At 40.4% G+C, this 13,834-nt stretch overlaps 1 protein-coding gene across 1 annotated transcript; it reads right to left on the minus strand.

Annotated features, from left to right (window-relative positions):
* Positions 1 to 250: 250 nt before the first annotated feature.
* On the minus strand, positions 251 to 1,037 carry LOC123108471 (cortical cell-delineating protein). Its single transcript, XM_044530252.1, has one exon. It carries the CDS (start codon positions 957 to 959, stop codon positions 528 to 530), a length of 432 nt encoding a protein of 143 aa, XP_044386187.1. The 5' UTR covers positions 960 to 1,037; the 3' UTR covers positions 251 to 527.
* Between the last annotated feature and the right edge of the window lie 12,797 nt (positions 1,038 to 13,834).

Consider the following 13,834-nt stretch of genomic DNA (forward strand, 5'->3'; position numbering starts at 1 on the left):
CAGTACGTTGTGAAATACCTTCGTAGCCACAATGAGAAACAAGATGTAGCCGCCAACACGTGGCAAGCTTAAAAACGTTACCGCGCTTTTGTAACTGGCAAAGGAAAGAAGAGGTGGCCACGATGAGAAACATGAAGTAGCAGCCAACGCATGTGAAGAGCTGTGGATCTGATCATGCTTCGTACAATATATACAAGCTGGCACATCACGGATCGAGTTAACATAACCTGAACACCCGCACAAAAATAAATAAAAAGACAACCTGAACAAAATTTTATTCCACGTACATATACCCGTTTACAAATACTTGAATCATGCACTTAGATACCATAATGGGGAATGACTAACTGAAGCATGCATGCACTTGCGAGGGAGCCCATGCATGCACGCGACTGACATATACTACCATATTGTAATTGCGAGAAAATATATAGGTGCATGCGGATACGAGAAAATATTGTAAGTACGAGTACGACGACGACGATGATGCGATGCAGGTAAAAAATGCATGGTTTGTGATGGATGGATCAGCTAGGGCAGGTGAAGTCAGCGGGGCAGGTCTTGCCACACTGGTTGAGGAGGAGCACGAGGTCGACGGGCACATTGAGCTTGATGCCGAGGATGTTGGCCTTGATGGCAGTGCAGAGACACACGGCGGCGTCTAGGTCGGCGAGGCCGCTCAGAAGCGGGCAGCACTGCTCGTCCGTCGGCACGCCGAGGTTGAGCTTCAGCAGGTTCAGCACGTTGGCGCAAACCTTCAGCTTCAGAGTGTCGATTGAGCAGGTGCCGCCCCCGCCGCCGAGGGAAGGCGGAGACGGCACGGGAGCTGGCGGTGGAACGGCAATCGGTGGGCTTGGGACAGGGACGGGCGGTGTGTTGCCGCACGACCCGCAGCCATGCACTGCCACGAGGAGGACCAGATTCATGGCGAGGAAGAGGGCGAGCTTGGAGGGCGCCATTGCTATGTGGATAACGCTAGTAGCTAGCTAGAGCGTACTGGGCTACTGGCTTGTGGCTGAGCGCTAGGTGGGCTTTGCTAGCTTGGGATGCTTTTCCTGGGTTGCTTGGGGTGGTATTTATAGCCATATAGGCCGGGGTGTAGCACGCAAGTGCAAGTGCAAGTGCAAGTGCATCGTCTTCATGTCATGATCAATCGAGTTTGACTCTTGCCGTAATTTGCAAACATTATTTGCCACCACTAGTGCTGCTGCTGCTACTACTACTACAATTGTAGGATATTACGTGCGTGCCATCATTGGGATGCTTAACACCAGTGGCGGAGCTTTGTAGAGAGCAACCTGGGCCATCGCCCCCCCCCCCCCCCCCCCCCCCCCCCAGCCCATGAGAAAGTTAGCAAATATCTTCTAGTATTCAGCCCATATGCCCAGTTAAAATCAAACTAAAAGCATGTTTCTTGCCCCTCCAGCCCATTTGCCCCTCCACAAATTCGGCCCAAGCTCCGCCACTGCTTAACACGTTAACTAATTTCGAAGTACTCCTATATGCATGCATGTATGTTTGATGGGTTCACAAAGTCGACAATAATCTAGACACGAGACATGATATTCTAGCCTGCACGGGATGTCCTGTATATGAATCCACCATCCACCATTGCTTTGGAATCCGTGTTATGTGTTTTCTGGTTTTGACAACTTGTCTTGTTTCAGCGTGGTATGTTAGGTTTTCCTCTCATTTTAATGTGTACACCATAATGTTTCATTGTGCAGTAAACTCAGATCCAAAATTAGTGTACCCTTATTTGTTGGTACACAACGAAACATGGTGACACACTTTGAAACAATAATAAAAATAAATTGTGAAACAAGATAAGTTTTGACAACATAAAAATATTACAATCTCGAAGCAACACATGAACGATGGATAGAAAATCATTCTCCTAGAAGACACATATGACAAACGAAATATATCTGGCAGCGCTACCAGCTGGAATAACCTGATCTTGAGGTTCACTAGAGACAAATATATGAGATTATTATGTCGGTATTGATTCCTTGTGGCCATGCACAATTGCACATGCATGTTACTACCAGCGCAGGAGATGTCTACTATACGTTTCATATTGGTTATTATACTGGCTCGTTGGCATGTATGGACACGTACGCTACAGCTAGCAGTTTAATTATTAGTTGATCGGGCCCCAGTGGGCAGAGGTTGCGCTGACAAATAATTCTAATAATGACAAAGGAATTACACTATTATAGCTAGCTTACATTAGTCTCGTCATAGAGCTAGGCTGCCGTGTGAACAAGGGCATGCGAAGAAATTGATTACTGTCTATTTTTGTTGTATAAAATTTATTTATAGTTCAGTCTGTTTTTTTACAATCTTTGGATCAACACGTACATTTACGTACGTTCTTTGGAGATAAAGAGTTAAGCCTGGGACATGGTGAACCAACAGGCGGTGCTACCTCCATAACGACCAAGATTAGCTAGACCGCCATCAAACCTATTTTGATTATGGGCTAACTTAATAGGAACAAACTCTCGTAATGCCAGGTGACATTTATCACATATCATACTTACATAAGTTGAACGACCAATCGACTGATTTTTCAAAGCAATAATTGTAGTAGCATTATCACATTGTACCAGTCCAGGAGCCTTTGTTCTTTGGAGATAAAGAGTTAAGCCCTCCATGATAACATTGATTTCTGCCTCCAACACATCTTCGCTATTAAGTAGGAACCAACACAACAAAAATCACTGTCCCCTCTAAGTCCCTTAGGACCATACCAGAACCAACGTGTCCTGACTCCTTCACAAAGAAATCATTGGTCGGGCGTTGCTTGAGGGACTGGAGACTAGGCCGATGTTGAACTTCATAATCTCTCCTACACTTTGATTTTCAATCTCATACAAGGTGCCATGTACCAAGTCAGGTCATAGATTCCATATACGCCAGATTAACATGATAATCATTAATCTAACTTCCTTCGAGACATCAACTAATAAGTGAAGGAGCCATTCATGGTAAGTTATGGCAATATTCTCTTATCATGGGATTCGCCAAACAAGCCGCATGGCATCCCAAAGGCATGCAACATGCAAGCAAAGAGTTAAGGCATGATAAGTATCCTTCCTCTCAATACCACATAGCTGGTAAGCCGGCGACGTCAGCAGGTGTCGCGGAGTCTTGCATTGGTTTGTGGCCAAAGCACCCACTTCCACTTTCTAGGCTAGAGTTCTTCTCAATTTATTAGAAAACTTGGTCTGCCAAATAATTTTCCTGATCGGCCGTTCCCCATTAGTAATGTACTAGAAGACTTCGGTGCAAATGTCTCCACATGTTCCTGGGTAGCTAAATGGTATGTGCGCTTCACAAAGAACCGACCAAACTGTTGTCTGGAAACCAAGCTATGTAGTCATTGTTCAATTTTCAAGACATACACATTTTTATAACAGACTAGATTTCGACTTAATGAAAGTGTTGGTTGATACATCTCCATCGTATCTACTTCTCCAAACACTTTTGCCCTTGTTTTGGACTCTAACTTGCATGATTTGAATTGAACTAACCCGGACTGACGCCGTTTTCAGCAGAATTGCCGTGGTGTTATTTTTGTGCAGAAATAAAAGTTCTCGGAATGGCCTGAAAATCAACGGAGAATATTTTTGGAATATATAAAAATACTGGTGAAAGAGTCAAGGCCAGGGGGGCACACCCTAGCCACGAGGGTGGGGGTGCACCCCCCTCCCTCGTGGGCCCCCGGACGCTCCACCGACCTCAACTCCAACTCCATATATTCACGTTCGGGGAGAAAAAAAATAAGAGAGAAGGATTCATCGCGTTTTACGTTATGGAGCCGCCGCCAAGCCCGAATCTCTCTCGGGAGGGCTGATCTGGAGTCCATTCGGGGCTCCGGAGAGGGGAATCCGTCGCCATCATCATCATCAACCTTCCTCCATCACCAATTTCATGATGCTGACCGCCGTGCGTGAGTAATTCCATCGTAGGCTTGTTGGACAGTGATGGGTTGGATGAGATTTATCATGTAATCGAGTTAGTTTTGTTAGGGTTTGATCCCTAGTATCCATTATGTTCTGAGATTGATGTTGCTATGACTTTGCTATGCTTAATGCTTGTCACTAGGGCCCGAATGCCATGATTTCAGATCTGAACCTATTATGTTTTCATGAATATATGTAAGTTCTTCATCCTATCTTGCAAGTCTATACTCATCTATTATGTGTTATGATCCGTTAACCCCGAAGTGACAATAATCGGGATACTTACCGGTGATGACCGTAGTTTGAGGAGTTCATCTATTCACTATGTGTTAATGCTTTGGTCCGGTACTCTATTAAAAGGAGGCTTTAATATCCCTTAGTTTTCAATAGGACCCCGCTGCCACGGGAGGGTAGGACAAAAGATGTCATGCAAGTTCTTTTCCATAAGCACGTATGACTATATTCAGAATACATGCCTACATTACATTGATGAACTGGAGCTAATTCTGTGTCACCCTATGTTATAACCATTGCATGAGGAATCGCACCCGACATAATTATCCATCACTGATCCATTGCCTACGAGCTTTTCACATATTGATCTTTGCTTAGTTACTTTTCCGTTGCCACTGTTACGCTTGCTATAAAACTGCTACTGTTACTTTTGCTACCGTTACCACTACTATTATATTACTTTGCTACTAAATACTTTGTTGCATATATTAAGTTTCCAGGTGTGGTTGAACTGACAACTCAGCTGCTAATACTTGAAAAATATTCTTTGGCTCCCCTTGTGTCAAATCCATAAATTTGGGTTGAATACTCTACCCTCGAAAACTGTTGTGATCGCCTATACTTGTGGGTTATCAAGACTATTTTCTGGTGCCATTGCTGGGGAGCATAGCTCTATTCTTTGAGTCACATGGGATTTATATCTGCTGATCACTATGAAGAACTTAAAAAATAAAAGAACCAAGATTTTTCCCTCAACTACAAGGGGACGTAAGGAACTGCCATCTAGCTCTACACTTGATTCACGTTCTGTTTTGAGTAAACTTGCGACACCTAGTCCTGCTATTCATTTTGATATGTCGCATGTTATTGATGATGCCACTTCTACTTTGTATGATACTTATGATGAAACTACTTCTATGCTTGATAATACTATGACACTAGGTGAATTTCTTGATGAACAACTTGCTAGGGCTAGAGAGAATGAAATTATTGAAACTGATAATATTGATGAAAGTGATGATGAAGATTCTCCCCCTAGATATGAATTGCCTGTTGTGCCTGAGGGTTATGTTATGGATGAAGAAACTGCTAGAGACTTTTTATCTTGCAATGATAGATCTGATCTTAAGAAATTACTACCTAAGCTTAAAGAAAAATCTTTGAATGCTAGAATGAAATATGACCCTGCTTTTGCTACTTCACCTATCTTTATTTCCGATAAGGATTATGATTTCTCTGCCGATCCTGAGTTAATTACTTTGGTTGAATCTGATCCTTTTTATGGCTATGAATCTGAAACTGTTGTGGCATATCTTACTAAATTAAATGATATAGCCACCCTGTTCTCTAATGATGAGAAAACTCACTATTACTTTATTATTAAGTTGTTTCCGTTCTCATTAAAGGGTGATGCTAAAACATTGTTTAATTCTCTTGATCTTGGTTGTGTGCGTAGTCCCCAGGATATGATTTGTTACTTCTCTACTAAATATTTCCCCGATCATAAGAAACAAGCTGCCTTAAGGGAAATATATAATTTTGTGTAAATTGAAGAAGAGAGTCTCCCACAAGCTTGGGGGAGGCTTCTACGATTACTTAATGCTTTGCCTGATCATCCTCTCAAGAAAAATGAAATATTTGATATATTTTATAATGGACTAACTGATGCTTCCAGAGACCACCTGGATAGTTGTGCTGGTTGTGTTTTCAGGGAAAGAACTGTTGATCAAGCTGAATTGCTATTGAATAATATGTTGAGTAATGAAAATGATTGGACACTTCCTAAACCAACTCCTAAGCCAACTCCAAAGAAAGGGGTATTCTATTTCTCAGTCCTGAAGATATGCAAGAGGCAAAGAAATCTATGAAAGAAAAAGGTATTAAAGCTGATGATGTTAAGAATTTACCACCTATTGAAGAAATACATGGTCTTGATAACCAGACACAGGTAGTAAAGGTAAATTATCTCTATAGATTTGATGAGGGTGATATTCCTCGTTATAAGTCTGCTAGCCAATGCTTAGATGAGTTTGATAATTTTATTGTTAAACAAGAAATTTCAATTCTTATGTTGGTAGACAATTGAAACGTAATGCTTATACGATTGAACACTTGAGTGATTATATGTCTAGAGTTAAATGTGAACTTAAACTTATTAGTAAGCATGCTTCTATGGTTACCACTCAAGTAGAACAAGCACTTAAGGCTCGGAATGATTTGCTCAATGAACTAAATAATAAGAAAAATGATAATGCTATTAGAGTTATGACTAGAGAGGGTAAAATGACTCAGGAACCTTTGTATCCTGAGGGCCACCCTAAGAGAATTGAGCAAGATTCTCAGAGAACTAATATTGATGCACCTAATTCTTGTAAGAAGAAGAAAAAGAAAAATGATAGGACTTTGCATGCTTCTAGTGAACCTGTTGCTGACACACCTGGGAATCTCAATGATATTTCTATTTCTGATGCTGAAACACAATCTGGTAATGAACATGAACCTAGTGATAATGTTAATGATGATGTTCATGTTGATGCTCAACCTAGCAATGATAATGATGTAGAGATTGAACCTATTGTTGATCTTGATAACCCATAATCAAAGAATCAACGTTATGATAAGAGATACTTTGTTGCTAGGAAGCACGATAAAGAAAGAGAACCATGGGTTCAGAAACCCATGCATTTTCCTCCTAAACCATCCAAGAAAAAGATGATGAGGATTTTGAGCGCTTTGCTGAAATGATTAGACCTATCTGTTTGCGTATGCGTTTGACTGATATGCTTAAAATGAATTCTTATGCTAGGTACATGAAAGATATTGTTACTAATAAAAGAAAGATACTAAAAGCTGAAATTTCCACCATGCTTGCTAATTACACTTTTAAGGGTGGAATACCAAAGAAACTAGGAGATCCCTGAGTACCAACTATACCATGCTCCATTAAAAGAAACTATGTTAAAACTGCTTTATGTGATCTTGCAGCCGGTGTTAGTGTTATGCCTCTCTCTTTACATCGTAGACTTGATTTTAATAAGTTGTCACCTACTGAAATATCTTTACAAATGGCTGATAAATCGATTGCTATACCAGTCGGTATTTGTGAGGATGTGCCTGTTGTGGTTGCAAATGTTACTATTCTAACGGACTTTGTTATTCTTGATATTTCCGAGGACAATAGTATGTCCATTATTCTTGGAAGACCCTTCTTGAATACTACAGGGGCTGTTATTGATTGCAACAAAGGCAATGTCACTTTTCATGTTAATGGTAATGAGCATATGGTACACTTTCCGAGGAAACAACCTCAAGTCCATATTATCAATTCTATTGTAAAAATCTCAACCATTACTATTGGAGGTTTTGAATTTTCTCTTCCTACTGTCAAGAAGAAATATGATATTCTTATTGTTGGGGATGTGCATATCCCAGTTGAGGTAACCTAGTGTTATTCAAAATTTCTCCGGTTTCATGCGATTCGGAATGAGTTTGTTAACAAGACTTGATCAACCTTGTTAGTGGATTACTTTTGATGAGCATGAGATGGATGAAGTTAGAAAGCACAACCTTCTGTACCCTCCTTTTACTTTCTGTTATTTATATTAAATGAAGCAAAAATAGTATTTTCTGTCTGTTTTTTGAATTATCCTTGCAATAAAAATTACCCCAAAAATAAAAGTTCTCCAAATGCACTGAAAATTTAACATGATTGTTTCCAAAATATTTGAGAATTATTGGCACTCAGAACACACCAGGGGGACCCACCATGTTCCCACGAGGGTGGAGGGCGCGCCTCCCTGCCCCGTGGACCCCACGTGGGTCCCCTCCACTTACTCTTGCACCCACACACTTCGTCTTCCTCCAGAAAAAATCATCCACCAGCTAAAAACCGTGTTCTAGCTCATCTTGTTGCCATTTTCGATCTCCTTGCTAAAAGCTCCATTCACAAAACTGCTTTGGGGTTGTTCTTCGGTATATGACTCCTCCAATGTCCAATTAATTTTTGTTCTAGTGCTTTATTTATTGTAATTTTTTGCTGCTTAGGTTACCCTGTTCTTGAGCTTGCATGTCAAATTTATGTGGTCAAAAGTAGTTTTAATGCATGATATGGCCTCTAGGCACTTGTAGGAGTAGTTGCTATCAATCTTGTTGAGTTTGGTTCACTTTTATTTTCAGTTACTAAAAATTTCAGAAATTTTTCAGAGGAAGAAATATGTTTAGGAAAATGTACCAAGGTGGTTCCTCAAAGAAGCAAGGACCCGAGCCAGCGATACGTGAGCCGGACTATGAACTACCAAGAGAAGCTCAAGTGCGGCCTTATGAATGGCCGTCAGAAGATTTTATGGTCCAAGCAGGAATTAAGGAGGAATTTGACGTGTATGTGCGTAATGGTGAACTTGAGGGCTTCGTGTCAGATAAGTGCCCCCAATATTATCACCTAACGGATTTCTTTGTGAGCAGATTTAAATTTACATCATCACGCAATTCTCACATTGTCCTGTTTGATCTCTATGATAAATCTTATACCATGGACTTAGAAGATTTTAATACTGCTTGTAAACTCCCGCAGTGGGGTAATGTTAGTGAACCTCGCAAATCTGAACATAAAGACTTTCTTGTTAGTATTACTGTGGGGGAATCTAGGGAGATTACACATGCTACCATAGGGAGCATTCATTTTCCTGCCATACATTATTTTGCTCTCTTTATAGGCAGATGCATCAATGGTAAGGATGAGGCATGTCACATGCGTGTCCCTGATCTTAGTGTTCTCAAGAGTGCTGTATTAGGAGATAAACAATGCAACTTGGGGGCCATTGTTGCACGTAAGTTGCATAATAACAGTATTATTAGAGACTTATTCGGTGGAATATATGCAACCCGTTTATCTCATTTTCATGAGATACCCATACATGAGAATGATATTGAATTGCCTCCTGCTTATCTAGATTATAATGCTATGGTTCGTCATCAGTTTGTTGAGAGGAACGATAAGTTCCTCCAGTACCGACTAATCTTTGACAGACGATGCACCGTCCATGTTTCTCTCCCTGCTCCTACTTTCTTTGACTTTCAGACAAAAGGGAGATATGTTATAACCAGGGAGGAGGCTAACGAGTACGAGAGGAGGACGGAGGCAGCCCGCCTCCAAGCTGCATCTCATGAGGCAATAGCTGCTGCATCCCAGTATGAACCCAGTTACAACTTTGAATTTCCACCAGGCCATCCATGGGCATAGACCAACTTAGGTCAAAAGCCTAAGCTTGGGGGAGTACGTATCTCGTACCAACATTACATTCATGTTCACACACTCATGCCAGTTGTCGGTGCTCATAGTTTTTCATTGTATCATCCATGCTAGTTAATTTCTTTTTGTGGCATTCTTCTTGTGTGTTTGAAAACCACTAGTAGAAAAAGGGCCATTTGTCCCAGTTCTAGAGGGCCTTTAGTCCCGGTTCTGGAACCGGGACCAAAGGGTCATTACTAAAGCCTCCACCTTTAATCCCGGTTCTTACACGAACCGGGACTAAAGGCCGTCCACGTGGCCGCTGTCTGGAGATCCACCTTTAGTCCCGGTTGGTAACACCAACCGGGACTAAAGGTATTTTTCCATAATTTTTTCTGAATTTTTTTAAAAAATAATAATTTTTTTTCGCTTTTCAAATTTAATCTCTAATCACCCCTCATCACTGCTCTATTTAACCTCTAATCTCTAATCACCCATCATCATTCCAAATCATCTAACTTCCCGGCCTGTTACCCATCCTCTCACTACTCCATCCTGAGCACGCTTAACTTCCGGGTTCTATTCCCCCTCGTTTTCAAGTCTGCACTTGTTGTTTTCCTAACAATAGAAAGATGTCAATCCTATTAATCCTCAGGAGTTTAGCTTGAGTATGAAGTCACATGTTTCACTGTGTGAGTTTGAAACTGTTATTCTAAAAAACAATAATTATTTAGTAACACTAATATTTCTTAAATAAGTAGTTTGACCATAGTTTGACCACAGTTTGACCAGATTTGACCAAAATTCAAAAAATTGAAATAATTATTTAGTAACACTAATATTTTTGAATAATTATGTAGTAACACTAATATTTCTTGAATAAGTAGTTTGACCATAGTTTGACCACAGTTTGACCAGATTTGACCAAAATTCAAAAAAATGTAATAATTATTTAGTAACACTAATATTCTTGAATAATTATTTAGTAACAGTAATACTTCTTGAATAAGTAGTTTGACAAAAGTTTGACCTGATTTAACCAAAATTCAAAAAAAAACTAAAATTTGAGCATAACTTTTTTTCCTTTTATAATTTGAGGATTCTAAAAATTTACAAATAGGTCGTAGGCCTTCAAAATCGGATGCGGATTTTCGTGCTGAACATCTTGATATATTATACTTTTTTTGACATCGTATGCAAAAGTTATAGCCGCTTTACTTTTTCATGACACTTTTTTGCAAAACATGTCCAAATTGAAGTTTTTTAATTTTCCAAACTAGTAGATGTAGTAATATAACTACATCTCGAAGAATTTTATCTTTTTAATTTTTTATCATTATCCTTTTATTTTTACAAAATTGAAAAGGCGATCCACAAGGGGGGGGGAGGTAGAGTTTGAAAATGGGACCTTAGTCCCGGTTTGAGACACGAACCGGGACTAAAGGGCATTGCCACCTTTAGTCCCGGTTCGTCTCTCAAGCCGGGACTAAAGGTCTAATCTTTAGTCCCGGTTTGAGATCCGAACCGGGACTAAAGGGCATCGCACCCTTTAGTCCTGGTTCGTGTCTTAAAGCGAGACTAAAGGGCTCATTTGAACCGGGACTAATGCCTTTAGCCGCACGAACCGGGTCCAATGCACACATTAGTCCCGGTTCGTGGATGAACCGGGACTAATGGGCTTATCTGGCCCGAATGAAAGCCCTGTTTTCTACTAGTGAACCCTTAAGAAAAAACAAAAAAAATAGTTGTAGTTTTTAGCTAGTTTACTTTCCATGCCTGTAGTAGTAGTAATTAAAAAAAACCCAAAAAGATTTCTCGTTCTTCTTTTGCTTGTTGGGAGCTTTCCCGTGTAAATAGTTTTGTTTCTTTTCTTTGGGGGTCGAGAGGAGAAGACCATGATGAAAATGTTGAAGTAGCTCTCATATGCACTATTGATGATCTAACAAAGAGCCCATATTGCCTTGTCTTCTCCCTTGAGTTGAATGCTTGCAGATTTCAGCTTAGTCCAATGGACGTGCACTATTATTATTATCCACGCTATTCGGTTGTGCAAGTGAAAGGCAATGATGATGATATATGATGAACTGATTAAGATGAGAGAAGCTGGTATGAACTTGACCTCCCTTGTTTTTGTAAATATGATTAGTTCATCGTTCCTGATTCATCCTATTATGAATGAAACATGTTTGCAATGACCATTAGAGATTATAGTTTCCCATGCCATGCTTAATTTGCTAGGAGTTTATAATGGTTTACCTCACGTGCCAACATGCTATTAAAATGGTTGTGATGTGGTATGATAGGGTGGTATCCTCATTTGAACGATTCGAGTGGCTCGACTTGGCACATGTTCATGCATGTAGTTGAAACAAAATCAACATAGCCTCCACGATATTTATGTTCATGGTGAATTATATCCTACTCATGCTTGCATTCAGTGTTGGTTAATTTTAATGCATGTTCATGACTGTTGTCGCTCTCTAGCTGGTCGCTTCCCAGTCTCTTTCTAGCCTTCACTTGTACGTGGGAATACTTCTTGTGAATCCAACACCATAAACCCCAAAAGTTATTCCATATGAGTCCACAATATCTTCCTATATGCGGTATCTACCTGTCGTTCCAAGTGAATTTGTATGTGCCAAACTCTAAACCTTCAAATAAAAATTCTGCTTTGTATGCTCGAATAGCTCATGTATCAACTAGGGTTGTCTATATCTTCCATGCTAGGCGGGTTATTCTCAAGAGGAGTGGACTCCGCTCCTCACTCACGAGAAAATGGCTGGTTTGCTCAAACCAAATCAAAATAATTGCAAACAAAACTCCCCCAGGATTGTTGTTAGTTGGAGGCACCCGTTGTTTCGAGCAAGCCATGGATTGATGCTTGTTGGTGGTGGGGGAGTATAAACTTTACCATTCTGCTTGGGAACCGCCTATAATGTGTGCAACATCGAAGATATCAAGATCTCTCGGTTGTTATGTTGAGAATGGAAGTATACCGCTCAAAATATTATTCATCTCTATTTCAAAACCGAGCTCTGGCACCTCTACAAATCCCTGCTTCCCTTTGCGAAGGGCCTATCTATTTACTTTTATGTTGAGTCATCATCCTCTTATTAAAAAGCACCAGTTGGAGAGCACTGCTGTCATTTGCTTGTATTATTATTAGTTTACATTGAGTATGATTGTGACTGGATCTCTTTTATCGTGAATTACAATGTTTAGTCAGTCCTTGGTCTTCAAAGGTGCTCTCCATTTATGTTTTGCGGTCTCAGAAATGGCTAGCGAGATACCATCTTGTTATATCATATTATGATTGTTTTGAGAAAGTGTTGTCATCCGAGATTTATTATTATTGCTCGCTAGTTGATTATGCCATTGATATGAGTAAACATGACACCTAAATGTTATTGTGAATATGGTTAGTTCATAATCTTTGTTGAAACCTTGAATGCTGGCTTTACATATTTACAACAACAAGAGCAAACAGAGTTTGTAAAAGTTTTTATTTATCACTTTCAGTTTATCAACTGAATTGCTTGAGGACAAGCAAATGTTTAAGCTTGGGGGAGTTGATACGTCTCCATCGTATCTACTTTTCCAAACACTTTTGCCCTTGTTTTGGACTCTAACTTGCATGATTTGAATGGAACTAACCCAGACTGACGCTGTTTTCAGCAGAATCGCCATGGTGTTATTTTTGTGTAGAAATAAAAGTTCTCGAAATGACCTCAAAATGAACGGAGAATATTTTTGGAATATATAAAAAATACTGGTGGAAGAATCAAGGCCAGGGGCCCATACCCTGTCCACGAGGGTGGGGGGCGCGCCCCCTGCCTCGTGGGCCCCCTAATGCTCCACCGACCTCAACTCCAACTCCATATATTCACGTTCGGGGAGAAAAAATAAGAGAGAAGGATTTATCGTGATTTACGATACAGAGCCACCGCCAAGCCCTAATCTCTCTCGGGAGGGCTGATCTGGAGTCCGTTAGGGGCTCCGGAGAGGGGAATCTGTCGCCATCATCATCATCAACCTTCCTCCATCACCAATTTCATGATGATCACCGCCGTGCGTGAGTAATTCCATCGTAGGCTTGCTGGACGGTGATGGGTTAGATGAGATTTATCATGTAATCGAGTTAGTTTTGTTAGGGTTTGATCCCTAGTATCCATTATGTTCTGAGATTGATGTTGCTATGACTTTGCTATGCTTAATGCTTGTTACTAGGGCCCGAGTGCCATGATTTCAGATCTGAACCTATTATGTTTTCATGAATACATGTGAGTCCTTAATCCTATCTTGCAAGTCTATAGTCACCTATTATGTGTTATGATCCGTTAACCCCGAAGTGACAATAATCGGGATACTTACCGGTGATGACCGTAGTTTGAGGAGTTCATGT

Source organism: Triticum aestivum, chromosome 5A (genome assembly GCF_018294505.1).
Source record: "Triticum aestivum cultivar Chinese Spring chromosome 5A, IWGSC CS RefSeq v2.1, whole genome shotgun sequence".
Classification (NCBI taxonomy): Eukaryota; Viridiplantae; Streptophyta; class Magnoliopsida; order Poales; family Poaceae; genus Triticum; species Triticum aestivum.

Excerpts from the sequence above, each read along its gene's own strand:
- LOC123108471 (XM_044530252.1), bottom strand. The coding sequence starts at position 959 with ATGGCGCCCTCCAAGCTCGCCCTCTTCCTCGCCATGAATCTGGTCCTC.